This window comes from Oncorhynchus mykiss, chromosome 5 (genome assembly GCF_057628025.1).
Source record: "Oncorhynchus mykiss isolate SJ-2025 chromosome 5, ASM5762802v1, whole genome shotgun sequence".
NCBI lineage: Eukaryota > Metazoa > Chordata > Actinopteri > Salmoniformes > Salmonidae > Oncorhynchus > Oncorhynchus mykiss.
The window spans coordinates 49,260,256-49,284,238 of NC_143026.1; the positions used below are offsets into that span (position 1 = coordinate 49,260,256).

The window sequence follows — 23,983 nt, forward strand, 5'->3', positions numbered from 1 at the left end:
ACCGTGCAGGACGTTTGGCATTTGCCAGAGAACACCAAGATTGGCAAATTCGCCACTGGCGCCCTGTACTCTTCACAGATGAAAGCAGGTTCACACTGAGCACATGTGACAGTCTGGAGACGCCGTGGAGAACGTTCTGCTGCCTGCAACATCCTCCAGCATGACCGGTTTGGCGGTGGGTCAGTCATGGTGTGGGGTGGCATTTCTTTGGGGGGCCGCACAGCCCTCCATGTGCTCGCCAGAGGTAGCCTGACTGCCATTAGGTACCGAGATGAGATCCTCAGACCCCTTCTGAGACCATATGGTGGTGCGGTTGGCCCTGGGTTCCTCCTAATGCAAGACGATGCTAGACCTCATGTGGCTGGAGTGTGTCAGCAGTTCCTGCAAGAGGAAGGCATTGATGCTATGGACTGGCTCGCCCGTTCCCCAGACCTGAATCCAATTGAGCACATCATGTCTCGCTCCATCCACCAACGCCATGTTGCACCACAGACTGTCCAGGAGTTGGCGGATGCTTTAGTCCAGGTATGGGAGGAGATCCCTCAGGAGACCATCCGCCACCTCATCAGGAGCATGCCCAGGCGTTGTAGGGAGGTCATACAGGCACGTGGAGGCCACACACACACTACTGACTCTCATTTTGACTTGTTTTAAGGACATTACATCAAAGTTGGATCAGCCTGTAGTGTAGTTTTCCACTTTAATTTTGAGTGTCACTCCAAATCCAGACCTTCATGGGTTGATACATTTGATTTCCATTGATAATTTGTGTGTGATTTTGTTGTCAGCACATTCAACTATGTAAAGAAAAAAGTATTTAATAAGAATATTTCATTCAGATCTAGGATGTGTTATATATGTTTTACCTTCATTGAACTAGGCAAGTCAGTTAAGAACAAATTCTTATTTACAAAAAAACTGCCCTATTGGACTCCGAATCACAGCCAGATGCGATTCAGCCTGGATTCGAACCAGGGACTGTAGTGTCGCCTCTTGCACTGAGATGCAGTGCCTTAGACTGCTGCGCCACTCGGGAGCCCACAACCAGTGACAATGTCGTTACCTTTTAATACTTTGGATGGAAACCTGTTTAATGTCAAGTCACTGAGGATGCTGAAATTATATTTCCTATGAATGTGAGCAGGCCTTCAAGAGACTTTTGAAGAAGCCTAATCAGATTAAAACATTGTGACTGGTTGTGTTGATGCCACATACAGGGTAAATATAAAATGTACTTTTTGGTCCACCAGCCAATGTGGCAGATAGATTTAAAAATCTACCACCCACTCAGATTTTTTACCAGACAAAATATTTTTTTCACCAACAAAACAAAATATGAGCATGCTTTAATGTTCCTAAAACAAATGTATTACTAGTAAGAAGTAATGTAGTAAATTGTTAACATTTATTGTTAACACAAGTCATGTTAGTGCCTGTGAGATTGAGACGCATTGTCTTCTCTTCTCTAGCAGTTGAAACGCAAACATAGAAAAACAACCTAGTGTGTGAACAAAACAATGTAAATCGACAAACAATGACAATGTCTCACTTCAGTAGACTTTTGTTTCAAGGAAATTAGACTAACTTTTAAGCCTGTGTGCAGCACTTTAAAAATGTATCTATCACTCAGCACTTCACATGTGCAGTCCCCAGCCAGGCAGTGTTGCAGCACCAGGTGGAATAGGCTATATGGGATTCATAGTGGACTTTGTGCGATTAATTTACCAGCTATGAAACAAAATGGCAGAAATACTTTGAAAAGTACTGCAGCATTTATTTTACTATAAAATGTGAACATACTTTCTATTCACAAATCCGAGTTACCTGCTCACACTGTGGAGCACTGACCACCCGCCAAAGTGGCTGGTGAAATACACATTTTACCCGCCAATGCCAAAATCTATCCACATTTGGCAAGTGTTAAATTTTAGGCCCTGGCCACATAAAAAGGTAATACATATTATACATTTTAATACATATTAAAAGTAAAATATTTAGGTTATATTTAGGTTATATTGAAGTGTAGGTTCTAGGTGTGTGAAGAACAGCCTCTCGGAGAGGATGCACAGTGTGTACTACTAAGCTTTCCTGAATAACTGGGCCTGCCGGGAGCATATGTGGCCACATTATTATAGGATGATATATGAGAGTATCAGTATCAGTATCAGAGAGTACAGTATCAGAAGCAAAAATATAGCCAGACTGGCCTGCTACTCTTTCTAGACCTTATAAACTGTCAAGAGTAGACCCACAACTGAGCCAAATCGATTGAAACATTCAAATCACAGGGCTTTTGTGCAGTTACTCAAATTACATTTTCACTGCAACCTTGAGTAAAATGTTGTACTCGCTTGCATTGTTGTAGGATAGTCTAGGTAGGATAATTGCATTGCCCCTAAAGATCAATAGGGGAGCTTTTTGAGCTGTGTGTCATGTCTTCACTGATCTTTCATGCTCAATGATGCACCTGGCCTTTCCGATGCCTATCAGCTATTCCTATTTTTTTGTTGTGGATTTCTATTACAATTGATGCAGCTTTGAATGTTTTTATTGTGTGTGGTATGATCGCGAGTTAGCCTATTGCGGATCTGGACAAATTATCCCCCTACCACTATTGTCACTGAACGGTGGACAGAGTGCAGGATCGACCGTCAGACCACAGTGACCTGTGATATAGCGAAAGTTAACCGTGCATAAGGGATGTACCAAAACACCTTCAAAAATTTGATAAGGAAATGTGACTAGCATGGAAGAAATTATAAAGTAAAACCTTCGAATACCGAATGTAAACCGTGAGGGGGGCACTACCCTCCCCTGTGCCTAATAAATAAATAAAAATAACAACCCTCTCCAGAGCAAAAAATAATAATAGATTGCCCTCCCCCAGTAAATTGCATGAAATCTTAATCTATGTGCCTTCAGCAGTAACCACAATCTTGTAGCTAGTTAGCTCCCAGAAACGATAGCTTGTGTGCGAAGGAAAACTATGGCCCAACGCTGGATCTCGAGAGCTAACGCGTTAACGTTAAAGCCACTTAATGTAACGAAATGCAATGCCACTGAGCAGTTACCGAAAAAACGTTTGAATAATCTCAGTTGATATTGTAGAAAAATCGAATTTCACTGGATTTATCGGTACGAAACATTCTAGCTGTCCAGGTAACGTAGCTTGCTTACAAAGTATGCCCGATACGAACCCCTGCCATGGACCTAACGTTAGCGAACTGTTAGCTAGCTAGGCTACAACCACAGATAGGAGGGTTAGTTATAAATACATTTGCTGTAACCGAGGACGCCGCTGTGTTTGATTTTTTTTTAATGCTAAATGACAATACTGAAAATCGGCAATTCAGATTAAAACCTTAAAGACCACTGTCGATAGTGACACCGTTGACTTAACACAATCGATCTGAAAAATACATCTTTCAAATAGCTAAGATGCTTCTGCCCGGTTTTCTTACTCACCTCCGCCATATTTGTACATTTAATTCACAACGAAGATTGTCCTTTATGTTGACAAGATATTCAAGTGACCACTCTAACAATGGTAATACATGTCCTCAAAGATGGAAGTCAGGCGAGATCAGGTGGGAGTCGACCATTCTAGCCAATGAGAGGATAGATACGCGTGTGAACAACAGGCCATTGAGATAAATAGAGGGCTCATCTTTCCATCTCCTTTTTAAAGTAGTCAATTTTTATTTTTCATTGGCTGATTGCTCCCAACTCATAGGAATCCCCACCCAGTTTACTATTTTAAAATGGTGGAAGCCCTCATTGACAATGTCCATGCTAACATAGGTTACATCCATAATGAGTCCTCTATCAATCTCTATGACAACAGGCGCAACTCATTTTTGGTTATGGGACAAGATGTTTGTTTTTTGGCACAGCTGTACAAGTGGATAGTTCAGATGGTAGCGTTAGGGCAATTGATAACGGTGATAAAAAACAGTGATGATCAGCTAATTACACATGTTATAAATATGAGGAACAGGAGTAAGAGAAATCATAATTAGGGTGATGGGAGGGATGAATACCGCGAGTAGACCTGTAAAGTGCAGGACCACTCTAGAGAAAGAGGTTGGAGTAGAACGTTAGAAAGTTATGGTAGTGTCCCCAGAACCAGCTAGTAAATACTTCCAGCCTTTGCGTTTGACAAAAGCAATTAGGAAAGAGAGTGGGGTGATTAATGATGCCAAAACGCTGGATTATGGGAAGGTCCTGGTAATTTAAATAGTCAAATTGAGCAGGAGAACGTTTTGAAATGTAACTCACTAAATGGGGGTTGGGTGAAATGTCACATTCCAGGTGCTGTCTAAACTGAAAGGAGTAATTGCTGGGATGACATTGGAAATTACTATGGAATAAGTTTTTTATTTTTTATTTAACCTTTATTTAACTAGGCAAGTCATTTAAGAACAAATTGTTATTTACAATGACGGTCTACCCCAGCTAAACACTCTCCTAACCCGGACGATGCTGGACCAATTGTGCGCTGCCCTATGGGACTCCTGAGCACAGCCGGTTGTGGCCGCTCCAAGGAGGCTCCAAGGAGGCAGGTAGAACCTCTCCAATTGTTGATGTGATATGTGAGCATAAATACTTGATTATAGATAAAACCATGGCGGTAGATTATGGTAATAGACCATGGTAATAGACTTCTTGGCCTTCATCTGTAGGGCAATCAATATGACTGCTCCACATACGAGCAGGACTGCACAAATAAAATAAGTAGTGAAGGCAGCCAAAGATTTCTGGGTATTTCTGAAGTTACGATAAATATTATAAATCAGATGCTGAATCAAAATTGAAATGATGATCAGGATAATAAATACTTTTATGATGTTCCTTGTTCAATGGAACACTAGGAGTTTGATAGCCAAGGACAAGAATAAGAAGTTTATACATGATTTTGTTGTTTTACCGGATGTGGTGTGTATACAAGAAACATGGCTTAAACCTCAGTTGGATTATATTATATTATACCTGGGTTTATCTCTGTGAGAAGTGATAGAATGGAGGGTTTGGGTGGTGGGTGCGCTACATTTATCAAAGAAGGTGTAGGACATAAAATTCTGTTCTCCTATGGGAATGGAAACAACTGGGGGATGTGTTGAAAGGAAAGACAGTACAGATACCTTTGTTAGCAGAGTAAGATGTTATGGCTGTTTCAAATAGAAAAAGCAGACGCTCCAGGAAGAGCTTTTGCAGCAGTGCATATATTTGACAATCTAGTGATGAATGTAAAAGACATCTGGAAGAAAAGCTAAGAATACGTGAAGATGTATAGCATAAGTGTCACGTTCTGACGTTCTGACGTTCTGGACGTTCTGGAGGAAAGGAGTGCTAACATCAGGATGTTAAACGTGCTTTGGAGTTGCATTTTGTGAAGCCTGGTAAAGATTCATCCAGCGCAAATTAAAAGTACGTATCTCAGAGCATCGTAGCACCATTAGGTGCAAAAACTTGACTTGCCCAGTTGCGGCCCACTTTTTGGAGGCAAACCACTCGATTTCATCTCTGCGTTAGACTGGCATCGAACATCTCACCCTCCCTAGGAGAGGGGGTGACCTTGATAATTTATTGTTAATACGAGAGGCTGCCTGGATCTTTAACTTAAAGACCCTTGCTCCCTTCGGTCTTAACGTAGACTTTGATCTGAAGCCATTCTTGTGATTATTGTGACTTGTAATTGTAATTGTTTGTAAGCTTGTGTAGCCTAAAATGAATCTATGATTGTATGCTATCCATTTGTTGTTTATATGCCATTTGAATATTTGAGAATGAACCAATGATATTAGGACACCTATGTGTCTTTTGACACTATGTAAACACGTCATTCCGCAGTGTTTGTGATTATACCCTGATGAAGACAGCTTGGCTGTCGAAACGTTGGTAATTACATTTTTGCATCTGAGCGCCTAGAGTGTGGCTCTCTTATATTTTCAAGTTTTCTACTCCGCCAGCCAGCACCTAGCCTAAATTGGTGTGCGTTTCCTTTTCTTCTAGAAAGATCCATCCATTCCTACTAGTTGTAGACCTATTGCACTTACATCAAATCTCTAAACTAATGGAAAGTTGTTTGTAGGCAGATTGATGTATTATCTGGAACCTAGGGTTCTATTAAGTCCATACCAGAGTGGATTCAGAAAAGGAAGGACTACCCTTAATTAATTAAAGTTAGTACTGAGGTGACCAAAGCTTTGGCAATGATGGAAGGGATGTTAATAGTATACTTTGACATTGAAAAAGCATATGATATAATGTGGCGGAAAGGTCTACTAAAGAAATGGAATGGGTATTCTTTGCTTTTGCTCGGCTGGTGAGGGTTGTTTCACATGTGTTTTTGACTGTGGGTTCTATTGCTAGCGGGGTTAGAGGTAGCTAGTTGAGCTCTGGCATGCTGCTTTTTTAACTGTTTGTGTGAATTTCTGACATTTTATTGGATCTAAATCGCTGTCAGGCACCTGCCCACTGCCTCCTCTCTGTTCCTCCTGTTAGTGCTCTGTCCTGGATTACTATGGTTTGTCCCTCCCTGTTTTTCCTCCTACCAAATACTCCCACCTTGATCTTGGCCACCTGAATAATAACTATCGGCTCTCCTCTGATGTCCTTATCCCTGGCTGCTCATCGGGCATGGTGGCTCACGTCAAAACTGGTCTGTCAACTATACTGCTGGTAGCAGCATTAACTTTAACTTACTTTTGCTTGGCGACATGAATATTCATGTAGACTGATTAAACTCAAAACTTGCCTCAGATTTCTTTCCTGTTCTGGACTGTTTCAATATTACCCAACATGTACATTTTCCCACTCACGTCAAGGGACAAATATATATGATCTCGTCTGCTCGGTTGGCGTCTACCTAACTCATATTTCCCATTCCCTGTTCCCACTGTCTGACCACAAGATCCTGTGGAGAGAGAAATATCTTCCCTCATACGCCCCACAACACGGACAAATGCCTCATCTCTTTCCACAACATCAAAGCTGTTGACTCCCTCCAACTCTCTGATACCATCTGCTCTGCCCTGTCCCTTGACCACGCCCCCAACTCACCTGATGATCTAGCTGCCCAATTCAACCCCCAACTCACCTGATGATCTAGCTGCCCAATTCAAAACTGCTCTGTGTCCCTCAACTCGCTGAACCCCTTCCAAATGGAACCTGTCTCCACCTCCCCCTGGTTTACCCCTGAGCTCCGTGCCCCGAAGCAAACTGACCACCGCCTGGAGCGCCTGAGCAGGAAGTCTGGGCTCACTGTCCATAAGGCCTACAAACTCCACCTTACCTACAGAGATGGCCTCAGTGCTGCCAGGTCCACCTACTTCTCCAACATCATTAACAGCTCCAATAAGAACTCCTGGACTATTCTTCACTGTCAGAAAACTGCTTTAGCCCCGTGACGACAACTTTACTCCCTCCACTGAACTCGGTTTTTCAAGGACAAGACCAACAAAATGAACTCATCACTGACTGATTAATCCCCCTACCCCTGTCAACCTCCCAACCGTCACCCCTGAAACCCGGCTCTCCAAATTCGCCCCCCACTGACTCTCCCTATATCTCAAAACTCATTCAAGACTTGCTCCGTGGATCCTCTCCCCACTGTTCTCGTCAAAGCTTGCCTGCCTGCTCTCTGTCCATATATGACACGCATCGTCAACCTCTCCCTTCCCCACGAAACTGTCACCTCCAACTACAAAACAGCTACATTCACTCCCATCTTAAAGAAGCCCGGACTGGATACCGCCATCCTCAACTACCACCCCATCTCTAACCTTCCTTGCCAAGACTCTGGAACATACTGTTGCCTCCCAATTACAAACTCACCTGCTAATTAACAACCTGTTCGAGCACCTCCAGTCTGGTTTCCGCCTCCTTCACAGTACTGAATCTGCACTCCTCAAAGTTGTCATTGACCTCCTCATCCTGATTCTCATTGACCTCAGTGCCACTTTGACACAGTGAGCCATCAGATCCGCCTCACCAGGCTTGAGGTTCTGGGTGGTGAGGGTACCACACTCCTGGCTACAATCATACCTCGCAAACCGGACTCACTACATCTCCCTCAATGGCCACACATCAGACTCAGCTGCAGTTAGACAGGGTGTCCCCCAGGGCTCTTTTCTGGGTCCCTTACTCTTCACCATCTACATCCTCCCCGTTGGTCAGATCCTCCGTCACTTCAACCTCGACTTCCACTGCTATGCCGATGACACCCAGATCTACCTTAGCACCAAATCCCCCCTCAACCCACATCGAATCCTGCCTCTCTGGAATAACAACATCGACGCAGCAAAACTTCCTCAAGCTCAAATGTGATAAAATAGAACTCCTCATTTGCACCAAATCTACCTTCACCATAACTGTCAACATCACCATTGACGACACCACTGTTTCTTCCTCCCTCCATGCTCGTAACCTTGGCGTCATCCTGGACTGTCAAACCTCGTTCTTCCACCTCTGCAACATTGCCAAAGTCAGGGAGGACCTTTCCCAACCTTCTGCTGAAATCCTCATACATGCATTCATCTCCCATCTTGACTACTGCAACTACTCTCCGGCATCAACTCAAGCTCCCTTCATAAGCTCCTGTATGGCTCAACTCTGCAGCATGACTTCACCGACATGATGTTCTCGAAGCACATCACCCCTGTCTTCCTTGAACTCCACTGGCTCCCTATCTTCCAATTTGTTGATTACAAAATCTTCCTTCTGACCGACAAAGCCCACTACTCTCTTCAACATACGGAGCACCACCTAACCCAATCCCTTACCCTACTCCTAACCCTAAACTGGGTTCGTATCTTAACCCAAACCCTACCCTCCCCATACACTGATAAATCACTTTTTCCCTTCCTTGAGCCCACCCCTCTCTTTGGTCCTAGCGGTTAAGAGCATTGGGCCAGTAACCGAAAGGTCGCTGGTTCAAATCCCTGAGCTGGCAAAATGGAAAAATCTGCCATTCTGCCCTTGAGCTAAGCAGTTAACCCACAACAACTGCTCCCTGGGCGCTGATGACATGGACGTCGATTAAGGCAGCCACTCGCATCTCTCTGATTCAGAGGGGGTTGGGTTAAATGCTGAGGAGTAGCTTCCGTCTGGCTACACTACCATAGAGACCTGTTTGGTGGAGTGCTGCAGAGATGGTTGTCCTTCTGGAAGGTTCTCCCATCTCCACAGAGGAGCTCTGTCAGAGTGACCATCGGATTCTTGGTCACCTCCCTGACCAAAGCACTTCTCCCCCGATTGCTCAGTTTGGTTGGGTGGTGTCATGATGTGTCCTGGGGGTAGGATCATAGTCCCCCTCATTCTCTCTCTCTTTCTCCACAGTTTATGACAGTCGTAAATACTCTGCTTCTGGGTATGTAGTATTGAGATTGGAATGTGTCTCCACAGTCTCCACAGTCTCCACAGACTTGGCCAAACTCCTAATCCCCAAAATGGGAGAATTAAACAATATTTCTACATTTGAGAATGTGGGAATGGTCCGTGGACACTTAAGGGACAGTCATGACGAGTGTTTCATTTTTCCAGAGTATAAAACCCACTTCCTACAATCTACATCAAGTCAGAGAACGCCGGGGTTGGAATGGCTACAAATCTATAGGCAATACAGCTGTAGTTTTGGCTAAAAGGCTGGAAATGGTTAAACTGAGACTATCGATCACTACAGAATAAGAGCAAATGTTAGGTAATTTCTAACTGCTAGTTATTATATGTCTAAGTCTAGAATGAGAATACCGACAACTGAAACATCTATTCTATGCGACAACCATGGATACACTTGACGTATCCATTATGAACACAACCAGAGACTTTGATTGACTCTCCAGCAGACGGACCAGATTCCCACGGAGGACAACAATGACATACGGGCGTAAATATATACATTGCAATTATTCTCGAATGAGCGGCCGTTCATGTGCAAAGGTTTAGCATTTCAATTATTATAATTATCCACTGTATGTAGTGAATCCATTTTGTCTTTCCCGCTCTCTCAGTCCCCACCCCTTTCCTTTGTCTACCAAGCCGTCATATCGGCTTAGCCCACTAGGGACTTTTCTATCATTAATAACCAATATGTATTTCTGTGATTTATTTAGTTAGTAAATAAATAATTAAGCCAATTTGTATATTGCTGATTCATTATGGAACCTAGGGTTTGTGCAGATATCCAAGGGTTTACGACATTCAGTAATGAGAACTGATGAGGTAATTTATTAATAGAAGAATAATCGTGTTATGCTCTGTAAATCTCAACATTTTCCGTGGTATCCCCGACTTCCTAGTTAACGTTTACATGATTAGTTTAAATCACATAATAATTAAACCTAGAGTACTGATTTGATATAAATAAGTCTTCACACTTAATGATAGTCCAGACACGACAGCGGCCAACTCTAGAAAGTCTTGGTGGTTCTAAACTTCTTCCATTTAACAATGATGGAGGCCACTGTGTTCTTGGGGCCCTTCAATGCTGCAGAAATGTTTTGGTGCCCTTCCCCGGATCTGTGCCTCGACACAATCCTGTCTTGGAGCTCTATGGCCAATTCCTTCGATCTCATGGCTTGGATTTTGCTCTGACATGCACTGTCAACTGTTAGACCTTATATAGACAGGTGTGTGCCTTTCCAAGTAATGTCCAATCAATTGAATTTACCACAGGTGGACTCCAATCAAGCTGTAGAAACAAAGGATGATGAATGGAAACAGGATGCACCTGAACTCAATTTCAAGTCTCATAGCAAAGGGTCTGAATACTTGTGAAAATAAGAGATGTTTGTTTATTTTTAATACATTTGCACACAAAAAACTAAACCTGTTTTCGCTTTTCATTGTGGGGTAGTGTGTAGATTGAGTGAAAAAATATTTTATCAATTTTAGAATAAGCCTGTAACATAAAATGTGGAAAAGGGAAGGGGTCTGAATGCACATGCAATTACAAAATGTCTTGTTCCAATTGTAACTAACATGCTTCTGTAATTACACATTTGAGGTCTCCTGTGTAGCACCATGTTAACAATGCATCCTAATATGTAACCTTGTTACATGTAACTACATAAGTCTCTACTACCAAAATAAGCTAGGCTAGGACTCTGTCAGCTGTGGTAACAATGCACACCATATCATTAACTACAGCTTCAGTTATCTTATTTCCATATTATTTGGCTTAAAGGATGTACTGAATTAAATGTAAGAGCAATGTATTTACAATGGATATACATGTATCTACACAGGAGCAAGCAAATTAATGTAAAGTGAAACACAATGGTATAGCTTTTGTAAATACTATGTATTGGTTTATTTCCCAGGCTTCAAAGGTGTAATGTAAGTGAAATGTTGTTCAAAATAATATAATGTTAATATACTCATGAGCAAGCAGCTTCAAATAAAGTGAAACACAGTAGGGTAAAACTTATTACATTTGGGAAAATACACTTCAATGTAGAAAAAAATGTGTAACTACTGTACTTTCAAAGCAATTACATATTTCACAGGATCTCAAAATTTCAATTTTTACATTGTAATAACTATTGTAACTACAATGTTTCTACACAAGCAACTAAATGTAAAGTAAAACACATAATGAATGACTTATGTAGTTATATGTTACAACTTAGGCAGACGCAATATAATAGTTCTAGTTGTGATCACTGGGAATCTCTCAAATCTAGGAAATGTTGTTACAGCACATTTGATGTGTAATTACTATATACTTTCAATATTATTAAACATTTTGCAGGGTATATCAATGTGTTATTACAATGTCATTTGAAAGAAAAGTATCATAAATACAATGTTTCTACACAGGAACAAGCAACTTAATGTAAAGTGAAACGCATTTAATGTCCTCATGTAATTAATATGTAGTTATTATGTTACGTGTTTTTGATTGTGGTAGGCGAAGTTCGGTAATACACTTTGAGTGTTGGTGCATAGCCTGTTGATCGGACAGTGATATGTTTGGAAGCAATGGAATCCATTGTCTCCTGTTTCATGTGACAAACATTTTTACATGGAGTGACCCAAAAAACACTGATAGCAACAAAGCCTGCTTATAACCGTGTCAAAAGAATGAAACATTAATTTGCTGTAGGATATTAGTTCCAAAAACAATCTGAATTGATTGATATAAATTCATAGTTGAGAATGTTGTTTTTCGGCTAAAAAGAGCTTACATGGGTTGTGTGCATTTAAAGGGCCGGTATTAACCACTAGTTAAATTACTCCCAGTTCCTTCTGGAAAGTGTTTGGCATTTGGTTTTCACAAATGCAACCACACTTGAAATTAGTGATGGTTGGGTGTTATATATGTATATACAGTGCCTTGCGAAAGTATTCAGCCCCCTTGAACTTTGCGACCTTTTGCCACATTTCAGGCTTCAAACATAAAGATATAAAACTGTATTTTTTTGTGAAGAATCAACAAGTGGGACACAATCATGAAGTGGAACGACATTTATTGGATATTTCAAACTTTTTTAACAAATCGAAAACTGAAAGATTGGGCGTGCAAAATTATTCAGCCCCCTTAAGTTAATACTTTGTAGCGCCACCTTTTGCTGCGATTACAGCTGTAAGTCGCTTGGGGTATGTCTCTATCAGTTTTGCACATCGAGAGACTGAATTTTTTTTCCCATTCCTCCTTGCAAAACAGCTCGAGCTCAGTGAGGTTGGATGGAGAGCATTTGTGAACAGCAGTTTTCAGTTCTTTCCACAGATTCTCGATTGGATTCAGGTCTGGACTTTGACTTGGCCATTCTAACACCTGGATATGTTTATTTTTGAACCATTCCATTGTAGATTTTGCTTTATGTTTTGGATCATTGTCTTGTTGGAAGACAAATCTCCGTCCCAGTCTCAGGTCTTTTGCAGACTCCATCAGGTTTTCTTCCAGAATGGTCCTGTATTTGGCTCCATCCATCTTCCCATCAATTTTAACCATCTTCCCTGTCCCTGCTGAAGAAAAGCAGGCCCAAACTATGATACTGCCACCACCATGTTTGACAGTGGGCATGGTGTGTTCAGGGTGATGAGCTGTGTTGCTTTTACGCCAAACATAACGTTTTGCATTGTTGCCAAAAAGTTCAATTTTGGTTTCATCTGACCAGAACACCTTCTTCCACATGTTTGGTGTCTCCCAGGTGGCTTGTTGCAAACTTTAAACAACACTTTTTATGGATATCTTTAAGAAATGGCTTTCTTCTTGCCACTCTTCCATAAAGGCCAGATTTGTGCAATATACGACTTGTTGTCCTATGGACAGAGTCTCCCACCTCAGCTGTAGATCTCTGCAGTTCATCCAGAGTGATCATGGGCCTCTTGGCTGCATCTCTGATCAGTCTTCTCCTTGTATGAGCTGAAAGTTTAGAGGGACGACCAGGTCTTGGTAGATTTGCAGTGGTCTGATACTCCCATTTCAATATTACCGCTTGCACAGTGCTCCTTGGGATGTTTAAAGCTTGGGAAATCTTTTTGTATCCAAATCCGGCTTTAAACTTCTTCACAACAGTATCTCGGACCTGCCTGGTGTGTTCCTTGTTTCTTCATGATGCTCTCTGCGCTTTTAACGGACATCTGAGACTATCACAGTGCAGGTGCATTTATACGGAGACTTGATTACACACAGGTGGATTGTATTTATCATCATTAGTCATTTAGGTCAACATTGGATCATTCAGAGATCCTCACTGAACTTCTGGAGAGTTTGCTGCACTGAAAATAAAGGGGCTGAATAATTTTGCACGCCCAATCTTTCAGTTTTTGATTTGTTAAAGTTTGAAATATCCAATAAATGTCGTTCCACTTCATGATTGTGTCCCACTTGTTGTTGATTCTTCACAAAAAAATAGTTTTATATCTTTATGTTTGAAGCCTGAAATGTGGCAAAAGGTCGCAAAGTTCAAGGGGGCCGAATACTTTCGCAAGGCACTGTATGTATGTATGTGTGTGTGTGTGTGTGTGTGTGTGTAGTATGTATGTATGTATGCGCCTTGTTAGGGAGATTAAGTATCATACATAAGGTGTTATGTAGTCAAGAAAATGTGTTATTGCTGACAATACCATTTACGCAATGACACATATTCACCATTTACTATAAAGTGTCAGAATAAGGGCCATAAATATTAAAGTGTATGTCATCAGAAACATTCAACTCTAATTCCAGTTAACTACATAATGATCCTTGGTTAGGTGCACATCTAATGTACTTCTATGTTCATCCTTCATACTGTAGGAAATGTATTTTTCTACGATATGTTTAGAATTGTGATTGAAAAAATGCTTGTCATGTTATAACTAGTATTTATTACCTCACCCACAAGCCATTTGTGGGGGTGCAGAGTTTAAAACTATTAATGATGGAGAAGGAACAAAAAACAATGTGTTTCAACTTATTTCCAGTAACCTACTTGCGTGGCCTTTTTCAAGCTCAACTTCACATTTCACTTATCCTAGCTTTTATTAAATGTATTTTGACTAACAATAGACGGTTATTTTTGATGTTTGTTAATTTAATATTATTTGAATCAACTTAAACCTTTTATTTTAACACTAAATGTGGAGTTCTAATACCTAAAGCTACATTATTGTTGACAAATACAGTCAAGTCAACTGCTTAATTTCAGTGTAAGTTACTATTTTCATTTGAATCAACTTAAACATGTATTACGTCAACATTAAATGTTGAGTTATCATAGCTAAAGCAACATTTATGTTGACGAATAAAAAACATTGAAGTCCACATGTCAGTATGACCAACCCTTTTTAGTTGAATTAATTTCACATTGTTACGTCAACTTTCAAATAAGTTATTGTAACTAGTAATACATTAATCATAACTACATTTAAAGTTTTCATAACAAAATGGTCTATGCAAGGATAACGTGAAATGCCAAGTGCTCTGAGCTTGAAAAAGGCAGTGCAACTAGATGTCTGGAAATAACAAGTTGAAACAAAGCTAGAGTTATCTGATCTAAAGCCACATTTAAAAGAGTTAACCATTTGCTATCCTTGTTCAATTAACATGCACTTAAGCCAAGCCTACTTCATATTGAGTTATTGAGTTAAGAGTTCTCCATTTCTGGCTATGAGCAAGTCAAGCAGGCAACACATAAATACACACAGTTGAAGTCAGAAGTTTACATACACCTTAGCCAAATACATTTAAACTCAGTTTTCCTGACATTTAATCAGAGTAAAAATTCCCTGTCTTAGGTCAGTTAGGATCACCACTTTATTTTAATTATGTGAAATGTCAGAATAGTAGAGAAAATGATTTATTTCAGCTTTTATTTCGTTCATCACATTCCCAGTGTGTCAGAAGTTTACAAACACTCAATTAGTATTTGGTAGCATTGCCTTAAACAATTTAAACTTAGTTCAAGCGTGTCGGGTAGCCTTCCACAAGCTTCCAACAATAAGTTGGGTGAATTTTGGCCCATTCCTCCTGACAGCTGGTGTAACTGAGACAGGTTTGTAGGCCTCCTTGCTCGCACACACTTTTTCAGTTCTGCCCACAAACTATCTATAAGATTGAGGACAAGGCATTGTGATGGCCACTCCAATACCTTGACTTTGTTGTCCTTCAGCCATTTTGCCACAACTTTGGAAGTATGCTTGGGGTCATTGTCCATTTGGAAGACCCATTTGCGACCAAGCTTTAAAACCTCTTACAGCTACCCCCCTACTTTTTTCAATTTCTGCCTGAAGACATACCGAAATCTAACAGCCTGTAGCTAAGGCCCAGAACCAAGGATATGCATATTCTTGGTTTCATTTGAAAGAAAACACTGAGGTTTGTGTAAATGTGAATTGAATGTAGGAGACTATAACACAATAGATCTGGTTTAGATAATATAATGAAAAAAACATAAATAGTTTATTTTCATTGTTGTATCATCTTTAAAATGAACAGGACAAAACAAACATTCAGACAGGATGATGGGGACAATTTCAGTGAAAAACATAAGAGGGCAACTGTACTTGTGCAAAGTTTCAGAATGATAACTTCCAAAACGAGTGTGCTACATGACATTTTTCATGAAGTCACCCAGGTGTCCCTCACAAGTAGCCCAAATGTACTCAAGTGGCTAAATTGGTGAAGTTATACATTTTGAATGGAATAACTATATACAAAATACCAAAATGGTATTCTAACACACACACACACACACACACACACACACACACACAAAAAAAAATAAAAAATGGAGAAAAAACATGAAAAAAATATATATACATTTACAAAATAACACTTTCAATATTTGGAAGACCCTCAGTCCAATACACAATATTGTGCTGCTGATGCCAGGTGCCATAGCAGTCTCTTTCTGCTGTAAAGCAGAGGGTCACCAAGCATGTGGTTCAGGTGATGGGGGACTTCATTTTGCAAAGAACACAGCGACGCCTCCATGCTGTGCCCTTTTGGCCCTGAGGCACATCCATGCCTGCAGAAATAAATTTGGGCAGATGAACACCACTTGTGGCAGGAGCAGAAGGGACAGAGGTAGAGTGGCCAGAACGTGGTGCAGCAGCCAGCAAGCTCCTTGATGAGCAGCTCTCTGAAGGCTAGCTGTGAGATGGGGAGGCTTTCCACAGCTCTTAGCCATTTCCTTGTGTAGGATGAATGCATTCACCACAGCAATGTCGATGAAATGATAGGTCTTGTACCATTTCATCGTCTTATGGAGAACATTGCAATAGCCTATCAGCGCATCTGACAGGTCCACATCTCCCATGCTCTTGTTGTAGTCCTTTATTGCAGTTGGAATGGGGAATTTTTTTGCGGTCCATGTAGCGCTGAGACAACAGGTGTCTGGCTGGATGAACCAGCTTCAGTGGGGGATGGACACCTTGGCACTGGGGGCTCCCATTCGGAGTCAGTCACTGTGAAAGAAAAGGTTCCGTTAGAATAGTTTCACATATGCAATCTCAACCACACTGCACACTGCCCTAACCCATCTGGACAAGAGGAATACCTATGTGAGAATGCTGTTCATCGACTACAGCTCGGCATTCAACACCATAGTACCCTCCAAGCTCGTCATCAAGCTCGAGACCCTGGGTCTCGACCCCGCCCTGTGCAACTGGGTACTGGACTTCCTGACGGGCCGCCCCCAGGTGGTGAGGGTAGGCAACATCATCTCCTCCCCGCTGATCCTCAACACTGGGGCCCCACAAGGTTGCGTTCTGAGCCCTCTCCTGTACTCCCTGTTCACCCACGACTGCGTGGCCACGCACGCCTCCAACTCAATCATCAAGTTTGCGGACGACACAACAGTGGTAGGCTTGATTACCAACAACGATGAGACGGCCTACAGGGAGGAGGTGAGGGCCCTCGGAGTGTGGTGTCAGGAAAACAACCTCACACTCAACGTCAACAAAACTAAGGAGATGATTGTGGACTTCAGGAAACAGCAGAGGGAACACCCCCCTATCCACATCGATGGAACAGTAGTGGAGAGGGTAGCAAGTTTTAAGTTCCTCGGCATACACATCACAGACAAACTGAATTGGTCCACTCACACAGACAGCATCGTGAAGAAGGCGCAGCAGCGCCTCTTCAACCTCAGGAGGCTGAAGAAATTCGGCTTGTCACCAAAAGCACTCACAAACTTCTACAGATGCACAATCGAGAGCATCCTGGCGGGCTGTATCACCGCCTGGTATGGCAACTGCACCGCCCTCAACCGTAAGGCTCTCCAGAGGGTAGTGAGGTCTGCACAACGCATCACCGGAGGCAAACTACCTGCCCTCCAGGACACCTACACCACCCGATGTCACAGGAAGGCCATAAAGATCATCAAGGACATCAACCACCCGAGCCACTGCCTGTTCACCCCGCTATCATCCAGAAGGCGAGGTCAGTACAGGTGCATCAAAGCTGGGACCGAGAGACTGAAAAACAGCTTCTATCTCAAGGCCATCAGACTGTTAAACAGCCACCACTAACACTGAGTGGCTGCTGCCAACACACTGACACTGACTCAACTCCAGCCACTTTAATAATGGGAATTGATGGGAAATGATGTAAATATATCACTAGCCACTTTAAACAATGCTACCTTATATAAATGTTACTTACCCTACATTATTCATCTCATATGCATACGTATATACTGTACTCTATATCATCGACGGTATCCTTATGTAATACATGTATCACTAGCCACTTTATACTATACTATGCCACTTTGTTTACATACTCATCTCATTTGTACATACTGTACCCGATACCATCTACTGTATCTTGCCTATGCTGCTCTGTACCATCACTCATTCATATATCCTTATGTACATATTCTTTATCCCCTTACACTGTGTACAAGACAGTAGTTTTGGAATTGTTAGTTAGATTACTTGTTATTACTGCATTGTCGGAACTAGAAGCACAAGCATTTCGCTACACTCGCATTAACATCTGCTAACCATGTGTATGTGACAAATAAAATGTGATTTGATTTGATTTGATTTGATTTGACATATGAGCCCTGTATCAACAGGTATAATAAACAGATTTATATAGAGTACAGGGAACATAAGGTTGGATATATTATTAGACCTGCTAGATCTACTGTTTCATTTATATTACGACAGACCAGCTAGATCTACTGTCTATTTTATATTATGACAGACCAGCTAGATATACTGTCTCCATTTCACATTGACCATTGTTGTGGGCCTGCCCTCCCCTCAACAGCCTCAAATAGGCTATTTCATGTGGGGGTGGGGTGGGGTGGAGCGGCAGACACATGCATCTCGGCCATGCTCCCTTTAATCCACAATATGTGTATATATACACACACACAAACATAGGTTATGGGTCATACATACCCACAATGTATAGCCAACGTGTACTTTACACGTCATTACATTTTTATATATTGCTACTAAAATTTTAAAAAATCAAATAATATGTTTTATTATTAATTACAAACAATGGCATTAGCATGAGAAGAACTTACCAATCCAAAACGATGTCCTCTCCGTTCAAAAAACATTCCTCCATTTGGGAATCAAAGCTATGCTAGCTAAATGAATCGTCCACCAACAATATCTGTCTCACTTTCCTGATCAATTTCTTTTAAAATTGTTTTTACATCTGTATATCTAGACTTAGATTTAGCTTTCCCTGACTTAGTCGCCATACTGATTGATATATATAAACAGCTGAAGATGCGCTTTACCAAAATAGCGCTGTGCGTAACATGCGTGGCTTCCAGTATGAATCTTCAATGGCGAATGACCCTCTTTACGCCGTAGTTTACTACATGGGTTGGTCTTCCAACACATAACCATTACATATTGCAGTTTACCTCAGCTCATTGGCTATCGACCAAGCTAGATTTCAAGACGATCAGTGGTCATTGGGTTAAAATACAGTCAATCAACGAAACAGCGGTCATATCATTGGTGCACAATGATGTCATTACTTGCCTTAAAATCAGTTTATTTCAGTCAATATGTCCCGCGAAATGACCCATCAATTTGGTTGTGTTACAAACAACCAGTTGATTACAATGAAACCAAACATGACTGGATAAAGTCACGTTTAGTGTGTGTATTTACATCGAATGTGTCGTCAAATTGAATGAGACGGAATTCGCGACCACAAGTGGTTCACAAAATGTTTTGTGTTAGGCTATAAAAATGAATTTGATCAAACAAAAGACCATTCATTGTGTAACAATGAGCATTGGGATTGCAAACAGAGGAAGATCGTCAAAGGTAAACTATTTATTTTATTGCAATTTGTGATTTTGTTACGCCTGTGCTGGTTGAAATAGTTGTTTTTTATGGGACTCTGTCCTCAGATAATCGCATCGTATTCTTTCGCAGTAAATCCTTTTTTAAATCTGACAACACAGTTGGATTAGCAAGATTCTAGGCTTTCGAATCATGTGAGACACTTGTATTTTCATGAATGTTGAATATGACTATTTATGTAGCAATCACCGTATGTTGTCGAATTTAATCCCGCTAACGGGTTCGGTGCGCAGAGAGGTTAACTAACTGATGTCTTGATGTTGCTTCAATATATCCACATCCTTTTCCCCCCTCATGATGCCATCTATTTTGTGAAGTGCATCAGTCCCTCAAAGCACCCCCACAACATGATGCTGCCACCCCTGTGCTTCACGGTTGGAATGGTGTTATTCAGCTTGCAAGCATCCCCCTTTTTCCTCCAAACATAACGATGGTCATTATGGCCAAACAGTTCCATTTTTGTTTCATCAGACCAGAGGACATTTCTCCAAAGAGTACAATCTTTGCCCCCATGTGCAGTTGTAAACTGAGGTCTGGCTTTTTTAATGGCGGATTTGACTTCTTCCTTGCTGAGCGGCCTTTCAGGTTATGTCGATATAGGACTCGTTTTACTGTAAATATACATACTTTTGCACCTGTTTACTCCAGCAACTTCACAAGGTCCAGGATTTGCACTTTTCATACCAAAGTACTGTACGTTCATCTCTAGGAGACAGAACGCGTCTCCTTCCTGAGCGGTATGACGGCTGCGTGGTCCCATGGTGTTTATACTTGCGTACTATTGTTTGTACAGATGAACGTGTTACCTTCAGGCGTTTGGAAATTGCTCCCATGGATGAACCAGACTTGTGGCAGTCTACAGTTTTTTTCTGAGGTCTTGGCTGATTTATTTTGATTTCCCCATGATATCAAGCAAAGAGGCACTGAGTTTGAAGGTAGGCCTTGAAATACATCCACAGGTACACCTCCAATTGACTCAAATGATGTCAATTAGCCTATCAGAAGGTTCTAAAGCCATGACATCATTTTCTGGAATGTTTCCAAGCTGTATAAAAGCACAGTCAACTTAGTGTATGTAAACTTCTGACCCACTGGAATTGTGATAGTGAATTTTAAGTGAAATAATCTGTCTGTAAACAATAGTTGGGAAAATGACTTGTCAAAACTATAGTTTGTTAACAAGACATTTGTGGAGTGGTTGAAAAACAAGTTAATGACTCCAACCTAAGTGTATGTAAACCTCCGACTTCAACTGTAACTATACTATAGTATACTAGTCTTTTCGTGTATTACACTATGTATTAACAAACAAATAAATAGATTTGCAACAATGTATTATTCCCTAGAATACATTTTGATTGTCATAAAAAAATCTAATCCAACAATGCATATTATTAGATGCATGTTTTTGGGTATATTTCAACGGGCAGGCAAATTCTGCTGTCACTTATTGGTCTTTTAACCAATATAAGCTAAGTACATTTTTTTCTAAAGATAAATGTTTTGTCAAACTTTATTTTTATTCCACCGTCCAATAAACCCATGTAAATTTGTAAATGGCACCATTGAAACATGACTTTATGGCAGGGTAAATACAAATTCAAACACTGAGCAAAGACAGCCATCACAATGGTTAAGACAAGGTGTTGAGTGTGATTTTTTTTATTTTTACATGTTGTAAACATTTTCAGAATGCACTGTAGTTAATGGAAAGAGATGATAGCAAATCAATGGTCTCTAACAAAAGACGGTTGTAGTTTGTAGACTGAAGGTCACACGTAAAAATAGAATAACTTAAGTCTTCCCAAAACTGAGATTTGTAACATTTAGGCAAATAACAGCATCGTCGGAGGAGGAATTAACTCAACTACCGCGAGTAAAACAAAAGCACACCAAATCGTCTTAACGAAGAAGACGGTTCTTCAGTCCATGCACTTTTGCTGTACAGTTTTCTGCTCCTGTCTTCAATAATATTTTCTGAACTACCTCAAAAGTGTAACTCAAATGTTTTGGGTGTTCAGACATTAAAGAAGTCCAAACAAAGTGGCAAAGGCATTTGGGACATTGTGAAGCTCATGTATGATCGATCACCTGCTCTTCTATCACAAGGGCAACGTCCACATTGTCAGCTGGCATTGGGTCATCTGCTGCAGCTCCATCCACAACGACCCCGTTTTTCACTCCGCGGGTGACTCTGAAAAACAGAACAAAAATATGCAAAGATTAGAGGCATTGCCCTACAAAACATCCTCCAATACAATTTTTATGTGAAACTGTCTGCAAATGTACTGTTGCATATTGATGCAGGCAAGTGGGATGGCGGGTAGCCTAGTGGTCAAGAGCATGGCACCAGTAAACAAGCATGGCTCTTAAGCACGTCAGTCAGCCATGATTCCTCCCAGGTCAAGATAGAATGTGTTCTTAGTTGAGGTAAAACATGTCTGTTATTTTCCTATTTGCAAAACAACTATTGATTGTCCTCTATAGCACCACAAAGGCCCATGGTCATCCAACACTGTATAAAGCCCTGCATTTGTGTGACCTATAAACAGTCAGTCATGATTTTTACACCCAGGCTAAGAGCCCTACAGATAAAAGGAATACATTTTTGAAAAGCATATTACATTAATAACTTATGCAGTTCCTTGTGTCTCTAATCACCTTAATCTCAAAATGCTCAAAGGTCTGAAGGGAGACAAGCTCCTGAGGTATGAGAAATTGTGTATATTATTAATTTCAACAATCATAGAAAATCTTATTTGACCTTTTGCAGATTTTAAATAAGCACTTGTCTGTCTGTGAACAGTGCTGGCCATCTAGATTTGATGTCAATCACAAGGGGCTCATCTTCCATAATCTCCTTTCTTCTTAATCAGAAAGTAGTCATCATTGCTGCATCAACAGTTACCCAGTCAGGAATTATTTTCTGAATCTCTTCTTGCATATAATACTTATTGTTGAAATGACTTCTCAAATGAGAAAAGTACTGCTTAACATTACAGGGCTCAGGTCACATTTTATACAAGCAGTAACTGTTTCATGAACATTTCTTCCATGTCGAGTCAAATGCTTCTTGAGTGCTATTTCTGTTTTAAAGGTGCACAGACAGTCTTGATGGATACATGGTAATGGACAGGTTCTTGTATAATGTCCATTCTTGAATTTGTAATGTCTAATAAGGGTGCGTTGATTTGATGTGTCTAATCTGCAGTACTTAAAGTTCCACTACAGCCATTGAAGGAATAATGCTTTTGGATTTCCAAGAATCTAAAAAATAACGCTTACATAAACATTTTTTTGTCACTTTAGCTAATATGTTAATTATTAACAACTTATTCGGGAATTTATCAAATATTCAAGATATAAGTGCTATCTAGGTAAACCTGTTTACTAACTACAAAATTCATTTTTATAACATTGTTTGTTTATCATAACATTAAACTCAAATTAACAATTGTAAAGAAACACATATATACTAACATTACTACTTGCAAATTAGGCTAATTATATATTATTAGAATATTATTAGGTTCTTAAATCATATATTTTGTAAAACAATAAGGGTTTAAAACCCAATACTAATTAGAAGCATGGCTAGCAAACGTCTTTCCTTTGTACTATTATGCAGGTTTTCAAACTATTTCCAAGATAGCCAACGCGCATCTTTTATCAGCACATGTGCAATTCCGACCACCTATCTGGCGCCATGCTAACTAAACACACTTTAACTAACCAGCACGTTAAATTTAAATTCCGACCAACTATCTAGCGCCATGTTAACTAAACGCACTTTAACTAACCAGCACATGTGCAAATTCAGCCACATGTCCTAACGGTCCTAACTAACACTATGCTAGCTAACAACATGCTAGATAGCGCGATGCTAGCTAACCGCATACTAGCAAAATGCCACAACATACCCTGGAGAATTTACTTAGCTACACATGCCTGTATCTGATGTTTGGCTAGCAAGTCACTGAATACAACCACAATAGTAAAATAAACTGACAACAGCTCGTTACCACCCAATCTAATAGTAATTATAACTACAAGCGTAACTACAGTTAGCTTTTGTAGCTAGCTACTGTTTTACAGGTCATCAAACAAATGACAAAATACATGGAGCACAAATAGCATGTCTGCAAGTTGGCGCCATGTGTGCTGCTCGCTAGAGCGGTACTATTTAACAGCATGATAACAGCTGTTA

At 40.6% G+C, this 23,983-nt stretch overlaps 1 protein-coding gene across 1 annotated transcript in view; it reads right to left on the reverse strand.

The window, feature by feature from the left end:
* Positions 1-3,605, reverse strand: part of mier3a (mesoderm induction early response 1, family member 3 a) — a 45,056-nt gene extending 41,451 nt beyond the window's left edge. Inside the window, 1 exon segment of the mRNA XM_036977749.2 lies at positions 3,466-3,605. Within this exon segment, the coding sequence (XP_036833644.2) occupies positions 3,466-3,474 (9 nt within the window). The 5' untranslated portion in view covers positions 3,475-3,605.
* Positions 3,606-23,983: the final 20,378 nt, after the last annotated feature.